This window comes from Equus quagga, chromosome 13 (assembly GCF_021613505.1).
Source record: "Equus quagga isolate Etosha38 chromosome 13, UCLA_HA_Equagga_1.0, whole genome shotgun sequence".
Lineage (NCBI taxonomy): Eukaryota > Metazoa > Chordata > Mammalia > Perissodactyla > Equidae > Equus > Equus quagga.
The window spans coordinates 19,258,804-19,267,532 of NC_060279.1; the positions used below are offsets into that span (position 1 = coordinate 19,258,804).

Here is an 8,729-nt window from a genome sequence, read left to right on the forward strand (position 1 = left end):
TATCTGCACTATGTGTCGTATGACCCTTGTCTGGTTCCAGTCCATGGGGAAAAATGGAGCAGTAGGGAACTGGCACCTTTCATGTTGCCTCTTGCTGCAGTGTCACAGTAAATGAATGAAGTCTTGACTGTTGCTTTCAGTTTGGCTTGTAGTCCTTATCCGCCACCTTGACATCTGGCAGCTTGACATGTTATATGTTCTGGATATTCGAGCTTTATCAAATACATAATTTGCAAATATTCTTCTCTTTCTATAAATTCTCTTTTTCTTGATAGTATCTGATGCACAAAAGTTTTTAATTTTGATAACGTCCAATTTATGTGTTTTTTCTTGTGTTGCTTGGGCTTTTGCTGTCATATCTAACAATCCATTGCCAAAACTAAGGTCATAAAGATTTACCCTAATGGTTTTTTCAGAGTTTTATAGTTTTAGCTCTTACAGTTAGATCATTGATCATCTTGAGTTAATTTTTGTATATGGTGTGAGGTAGGAATCCAACCTCGTTCATTTGCATGTAGATATCAAGTTGTCCTAGCACCATTTTTTGAAGAGACTATTCTTTCCTCATTGAATGGTCTTGACACCCTTGTCAAAAATCAGTTGACCATAGATGTGAAGGTTTATTTCTGGACTTTCAATTCTGTTCCATCAGTCTGTATTTCTGTCTTTATGCCAGTACCACACTGTTTTGATTAAAGTTGCTTTATAATAACTTTTCAAAATTAAGAAGTGTGGGTCCTCTAACAATTTTTTCAAGATTTGAGATCCCTTTTAATTCTATGTGAATTTTAGGATCGGCTTTTCCATTTCTGCAAAAAAGATTGTTAGGATTTTGATAGGGATTGCATTGAGTTTGGGGAGTATTGTTATTGTATTAAGTTTTCCAATCCATGAACATGGGATGCCACTAATTTAGGTCTTTAATTTCTTTTGGCATTGTTTTCTAATTTTTAGTTTGCAAGTCTTCTGCCTCTTTAAATTTATTCCTAAGTATTTTCATCTTTTTCATGCTATTGTAAATGGAATTGTTTTCATTTTCTTTTTGAATTGTTCATTGGTAGTGTATAGAGATGTAACTGATTTTTTTCTGTTGATCTTTTATGTTGCAGCTTGGCTGAATTAGTGGATTAGCTCTGACAGTTATTTTGTGGGCTTTAGGATCTATGGAAATAATTTTACTTCTTTGTTTACAATTCATTTGCCTATTATTTCTTTTTCATGCCTAATTGCTCTGGCTAGAACTTGCAGGGCAATATTGGATAGCAGTGGTAAACATGGGCATCCTTGTCTTGTTCCTGATTTTAGAAGAAAAGCTTTCAGTCTTTCACCATTGATTATGATATTAGCTATTATATACTGTTTTTATATTTGCATTACATTGTATTCCATTTTTCTTTCATCTTGGATACACATTGCAAATATATAGAAAAGTTCAGAGAGTTGTAAAACAAATATCCATTTTAGATTTTTTTCTTGTACCTGGAAAGGATTTTGGAAAAACTTCATGAAATATTGGAATCAGGTCACTTAAATTCACTACTACCATGCCATTTTGACAAAATTAGCCATGGAAATGAATCAAATAACCAGTGGAATTATTTTTTAATTGATCTGATCAAATTTCCTGTTGTTTTGACCTATCTGAGATTTGGTCAAAGCAAGTTTAATACCCATAATAGGACAATTTAGAGAAACAGTGGCAGTTTTGCAGAAATTTCATGAGCAATATAAAATTACAGAGCTAGAAGCAACCTCCAGTCTTGCCCTTTGTTCCAGAAAGGATTTGGAGTTGAGATTGTTTACTTGGAAAAGAGAAATAAGATCATTGTAAGAGACATGAAATATTTGTACTGGGAGAAAAAGGGAGAACAACTTTTTGTTTTAATTTAGGCAGACTCAGGTCAGATAGATGGGGTTTTTTTAGGCCTAATGTAAAGGAAGAACTTTCTAACAGTTAAGTGATATCAAAATCTGTAATGGGCTATGTCTTACAGTTGTAACTGTCCCATCATCAAGAGGTGAAAGCCAAGGTGAGACGACCCACTGGAGATGCTGCGGAACGGCAGGCGAAGGTGTGAAGGTGCCCCCACAGCTAATACTCTGCCATTCTACATACAAGCTGTGGAGAAAAGGAACTCAAGAATTCCTGTCATCATAATCCAGTGTAGACCAAACACACATGATGAAAAACACCCCATGCTTTCCTCAGTCAGCAATGACAACTTGCTGGAGGAAACAAAATCTCTAGGTGATAATCCATTGTCAGAATGCTGATTCACACTTATTTGTGTGAAACCAAATGCCACTAGGATGCAAAGGAGAGAGAGAGCTCACCCCTTAACTGTGAGAGGAGAAAAAAGGAAAGGAAGAAGGAAAAGAAAAGACTCAGAAATAGATTCAAAGTCTAGTTACCAAAGGAGTTTTTTTCTCATGTGGAATAAATAACAGGAATAGGGCCTGCCGTTTTTGTTTGTTTCATTTTTAAGTCTATAAGAAAACATTTACATCTCTCCTGTGTTGGGTCTCTTAGGGTCTTCCAAAAATCATTTTCTGAGTAGTTGTGAAGAAATGGCAGCAACATAACACTAATTTAACACACTCTAAATATAGGAGACAGGACTAGAGTGAACACAAAGCCAAAAGTCAGATTTTAATCAGCCTCAGAGAAACCACACATCTTCAGGAAGTGAGGCTGCTCAAAATATGGTGTATTTACTTTTGCTGTCACTGCTACCTCTCATGCTATTCCCTAAGTTACGGTTGACTTCTTTTTCCTTTGTACCCTACATCAAGGGATCCATGGGCAGGTAGGCAGTGGCGAGAGATAGCTGGTGGTCCTCCCAACACCATGGAGATGGCTTGGAGCAATCTTAGAAGCTGAAGTAGTAGTAACAGTAACTTGCATAATAAAAAGAACTGTCCTTTCTCGAACATCTAATGTGCCAGATACAGAACTAAATGCTGAGTATTCTTTGTGAACTTGTAGACCATCTCCCAGTAGATTTAAATAGGCTTCCATGAGATTTGGACTCTAGACACCAGGTATAGTGGATTAGTGCTCTGACTGATGACTTACAGATCCCAGTTTGTAGGCCTCATGTCAGCTTTTGAGAGCCCAGTGAGGCTTCGTCTTAGGTAAAATTGTTGAGTAGACTTGGCGTGTATTAGGCATTACTCCCTACTTCCCCACCTTTGCGTTAGAGTTATTAGCTAATATTCATTTGTTAACTGCTAGGTACCTTATCTCAGGAATTCCTTTAAAGAGTTGAAGCTCTGTCCTGTTCCCTCTCAGCGTCTGTGCATGTCAGGAGGTTCATCCTCTTAGTATCCTTCAGTCCACCTGTTCTTTAACTCCCAAGCCCAGTAAGACAAAAACGTGCGACCTGCTCCACGGTGTTGCTTGCCCCTTGGATTAGAACAACTTAACATCAGCCTATCTCCTGCTGGGAGAAGTGTTCAGAGACCATACAGAGGACTATTTTTAAGCATCCAACTTTGCTTTTTGGCAGCAGGTCTCCACGGGAACCCTCATTCCTGAATTCTAGGAATTGTACCAAGATCTTCTCCATGTTGGCTGTCTGAGAATCTGTGCTACTAAGTGCTTATCCTGCCATGTTGTTTTGTCTTTGCTAAGAAACCCAAACTCTTGATATTTTCTCTCTCAAATATCAAAGAATGTATTTCAAATCCCAGTGTTAATCCTGTTGTATTAAGATTTTGTCATTTATCTGATGGGATGTCCTCCAGTGATGTAATATTTCTTTATGCTCTAGGGAAAAGTTAACCATCGGATGCCGCCAGCTGGTTGAGATGGAACGTACCATGCAGCAGTGCAATGCATCTGTCTATATGGAGGCCAAAAACAGGGGATGGTGTGAAGACATGCTCAACTATAGGACTTAAAGTGCTGATTTGTAACTTAAAAGAACAACAGAGCAGCTTTCAACCTTTTGAGCCAAACCCAAGAGACTTGTAAGAAATGTCTCACAGGTCCAAAAAGGTGACTGCCTACACTGACAATCTCAGTGAAGTTCCAAAAAGCCTAATGCATCCACTGTGGGATAAACTGTGGACCCAACTCATCTGAAGTTGACAATACCTCCCTACCTCTGCTGCTGATACTGAGCCAGTATGTCTAAGGATAGGAGAGCTGTCTTGTTGGTAATCGTAGGGCAGGAGCCATTGTGGCATTTGAGGAAAGCCCAGGGCACACCAGTAGCATCTCTGTCAACCCTAAATATGTGTACAGGACCAGAGACACTTCCAAACCCCAAGAAAGAATTAGGATGTAACCATGATTAATCACATTCTACAAACGAAATCTTACCCTGGGCTGTTTTATGATCACAGTCTTCCATGCAGACCTGGTAAACATCACACACATGCCTTCCACTTCCCCGAGGTAATGATTGTAGCATTTTGTCTTCAGCTCCAACTTGCTATATAACCTCTTGTCCTCCTCCCTGGGCTCGTCACTTTTCAGTGCATTTCTCATGAGAGGAGCAAGGAGACCCCAAGGCTGAGTTTCTCTTAAATGTGAAGCAACATGGATTTATGGGATAGGTGGCAGTGACTGCTGTTGCCCCTAGCTAAACCAAGAGTTTGACTTATTCCTTATTTAGTTACACAGTAATTTAGAAATCCTTGTTTACTAGAGTATATTATGCTTTTGTTAATACATTAGATTAAATCTAATTTGGTATTCTATTATAAATGCTTATTTTTTTTAAAAAAAGCAATAAATTATTTTTAGTAAGATTTTGCTTTTCACTTTACTTCCAAATTGTGTTTCTGAACTGTGTACAGGTATGATTATATAAGTGGCCCTCTCCAATGAGAGAAGCTGCTCCGATGCTCACTGCGGTGTGGGGAGGACCCACTGAGCTGTTTGCAGAGGAAGCCGCCTCCACCTGGGGCTCAAAGTGCCATCAGAGGTATGAGCCTGGGTGGAAGAAGATGCCGCCGGGGCGTGTCTGCCTCTTTCCCTTTCTTCCTTGAGGAGCCAAAAAAGCATCCCCTCCCCCACCAAAAGAACTTTTTTTCAGCTCCTTATCCCTCACCTGCTTCTAGTTGTAATTACTGGGTTTGGGCTCTGCTTTGTTACCACCCTTTTTAATACAGGTTATGCTTTTTAGGAAATTTCTTGTCACTCCTATCGCGTGCATATCTCTACATATTTCACTCTTAGGCACGTGGATTTTAATTTTATCTTAGTCTATATGGCTTTTACTTTGTGCATTAATTTGTCAATTATTTCAACCTTTCTTAAATTTTTTTCATTTTATATTGATATATGGAGATGTTTTTCTTCTTTCTAGTCTTATTTTTTAATTTAGAAACATTCTTTTAAAATTTTCTTCCTTTGAAATGTCAGGGGTTTCTCTCCCTTCTTTATTGTCGTCTTTTCTGATCTTAAGCTTTATTAATTTTATACTTTTTTTCTAACGGTCCAATGCAGGAGTTGAGGGGTCCCTTTCCCCTCACCCTCTACTCCTTCTTTTCTGGGTCCCCCCTGTGGATTGGAGTCACTCAGCTGACATAAGGATCCTAAGCCCCACCTTGCAGAACATACATTTGTTTTGATGGAAAAATATCAGATCCTTAAAAGAGAAACAAGTTTTAAAATCTCCATTCGTCAATGTATAGCTATTATATTTTGGGCAGAAACCACCATAAGTATGCCATGAACCAGAAGTGCCTGATGGGGAAAGTCACACCAGGGGTTCTCTACATAATGCCCTTGGCCTTGCCTTAGTGAGGAGCTGATGATAACTTCATGAGAGGCGTCCATGAGGATTATTCCAGCAAAGTTCCGGCACCAATTTACACTAGCCTTTTCCTACTTACTTTTACAAAAGATAGTCCATTTCCCTCCTGAGAGATCAGAGAGGGTCCTCTCGTTTGGAGCAGCCCCCCTCTTCCAGCATTCTGGGCCAAAGAAAAGCTGGCTAAAGAACAGGGGTCTGTGGTGCCCCACGGGGTCTCCTGTTAGGACTTGCAGCAGGCAATTGGAACTGCATGATTACAACTTCACAGATGGGTTAACTTCACTATCCTATCGTGGTCTTTGTCACATGAGACGGGGGACACAAGTCAAACCTGAAGCTGTTCCCTTGATCTTTTGACCATGACCTTAAGGGAGAACGGAAGTCCTTTCACTCTTTCAGGGTTGATCCAGGTTTATTTAGATGGTGTCATGGTCTACCTTCAGAGCCTAGGTCATATTGTTCATACCGCTGACTTTCAACAACTCCCCCTCCCCAGCCCATCCATCCATTAGAGCCCTCTTCAGCTCCCTAGCGAGTCAGGATGTCTTCTTAGAGGGAATATATCTCACTATTGAATAATCAAATACATCTTCCACTCAGGAAGTGATGCCATCCACAGCCCTTTTCTGATTTAGATTGGATTGGCAGGCAAGCCCCATTCCAGTTGGTGGCTTTTTAGCTATTTTGCCAATAAAACCCACTCCTGTGAAAATAACTCAGCTCCATGAGCTTGAGCAGAATTACCAGTTATGGTAATGGAAGGTGAGGCGGTAGACACCCAAATCTCAGCAACTAGCGTGGCTCAGTGTTCCTAACTACAAACCAATTTCAACATCCTATTCTTTGAGTTCTAATCTTTTCTCAGCCTCTGCAACTCTGTCGTACAGACTAATGGTTATGGGCTAAACTACCTTAGCTCAGTACATAACCCTTGTACAGCCAGTGGTAATGAACGGTTCCCTGATGTAATTTCTAGTGAGGTACGTGTCCCAGCCCCTTTCCTTTCTAAGCCTTTTCCTTTTAAAAGTTTGGTCTCCTTTCGGTTAAGCTAGAAGAGACAACCTTTCTCCTTTTTAAGTGTACAGTTCTGAGTTTTGTCAAACACAACCACATAATCACCAACACAATCAAGATGAGTTCCATCGCTCCTCAAAATTCCTTTGTGCCCCTTTGTAGTCAACACCCATCCTCGCCTCCGGAAGCCGTTGGTGTGTCTGCTATCCCTGTAGTTCTTTTCCAGAATGATATATAAATGGAGGCGTTTGAGGCTGGCTTCTCACTTAGCCCTCGATGAGATCCATCCATGTTGTTTTATCAGTACTTCATTGTTTTTATTCCTTAGTAGTATTCCATTATATGAATGCACCAATCTATCCATTCACCAGTTGGAAGGATATTTGAGTCGATTTGTTTTTGGTGATTATGAATAAAGCTGCTATATTTACATACAGGTGTGTGAACATGTTTTCATTTCACTTGGATAAATACCTAGGAGTGGGCTGTGTCACAGGGTATTTAACTTTATAAGAAACTGCCAAATTGTTTTTCCAAAGTGACCTTCCAGTTTTGTGATTCCTCCAGCGATTTGGGTATGCATAGGGTTGATACACATCCAGTGTATCAGATCCACTTGCTCTGCATCCTAACCAGAATTAGGTATTACTGTTTTAATAAATGTATGTCATTTTGCTTTTTATATTTTCCTAATGATTTATATAGTGAGTATATTTCCATATTATTAGAATCCATTTATATTTTCTGAAGTGTCTTGTTCAAATCTTTTGCTTATTTTAAAATTGCATTGTTTTACTGAGTTTTGAGAGTTCTGGACACAAATTCTGTTTTCTTTCAAGCCTGTACCTTTAAAGACTTGTTAGCACTTTTGGTTAAGATAAAGACAAAACACTTGCTTAATGCAGAGGGTAGAGCTTATCATGATTTGGGAGTAGCCTTAATGGATAGCTAGCCCTGTTAACTGATTAGACAACTAGTTATATTTGGTAGGTGTATTCCAACTTTTAATATAGCAACTGTTATTCTTAACTCGCTGGACAGTTCGGTTCATCTTGTAAGTTTCATTTTCTCATTCATTTCTTTCATTCATTCAAGTTTGGTATCGTGTGCTTTTTTTCAGGCTAAAATTGTATTGCTCCCTTGGCTCATTCTGAGCAAATGTGTAGCCATCTATTCAGACACATGCGCTTTTTAGATTCTCATGTTTCCACAAGATATCAACCCTATATATACTCAGCTTAATGAGCTTTTGCATCTCACCCTTTTTCAACCCCCTATACAGGATGAAGCTCCTAATAGTGAGACTTAAATATTTTGTTGGCCATTGTGCTAGTAGGCTGAAGAACCCATGACAATGCACACAAGTATGTCCCTCTTTTTATAAACTCTACTCAATTTATCATTTTAAGGCTCTTGAGAAACTTCTGGTTTTATTATGAAGGAAACCGGTGCTTCAAAGTAATTCCTTTTTAACCCACAGAGGATTTAACTTACTTAACAGGTCTATTTACAGGATCAAATTTGTGGCTTGGCCTTACTAAGTAGTCAAGATTTATAACAAGCAAGGTGTTGCCTTGTTTTGCTTTGTATCTTACGTCTCAATGAAAAGACTCTTCAAATGCTTTTTTGGAACAAAGTAGGATACAAATAACTAATGCTATGGAGATTGAGTTTTCTGTGATTCATTCTCTTTTAAGGCAACTCTGGATTTGCAGAAATATCCTATAGGGAGACTCTTTCTCCTTTGTCTACTTCAATTTTGAAGTTAAGAATTCTGAGGTCCTAGGGCTGGGCCCAGTGGTGTAGTGGTTAAGTTCGCACGCTTCAGTGGCCCAGAGTTTGTGGGTTTGGATCCCAAGTGTGGAGCTACACACTGCTCATCAAGTGGTGGCGGCATCCCACATACAAGAAGAGAGAGGAGGGGCCGGCCCAGTGGTGCAGCAGTTA

At 39.4% G+C, this 8,729-nt stretch overlaps 1 protein-coding gene across 9 annotated transcripts in view; it reads left to right on the plus strand.

Moving 5' to 3' along the window:
* SWT1 (SWT1 RNA endoribonuclease homolog) overlaps positions 1 to 7,213 on the plus strand; it is a 102,717-nt gene extending 95,504 nt beyond the window's left edge. For 6 of the 9 annotated variants that reach the window (XM_046680701.1, XM_046680698.1, XM_046680700.1 and 3 more), the window contains one exon: positions 3,774 to 7,212. In XM_046680701.1, the coding sequence (XP_046536657.1) occupies positions 3,774 to 3,903 (130 nt within the window). In that variant the 3' untranslated portion in view covers positions 3,904 to 7,212. Of the gene's footprint in view, positions 1 to 1,994; positions 2,073 to 3,773 lie in introns of all 9 variants that reach the window. The other 3 variants (XR_006891430.1, XM_046680704.1, XM_046680705.1) reach the window with 3 other exon arrangements.
* Positions 7,214 to 8,729: the final 1,516 nt, after the last annotated feature.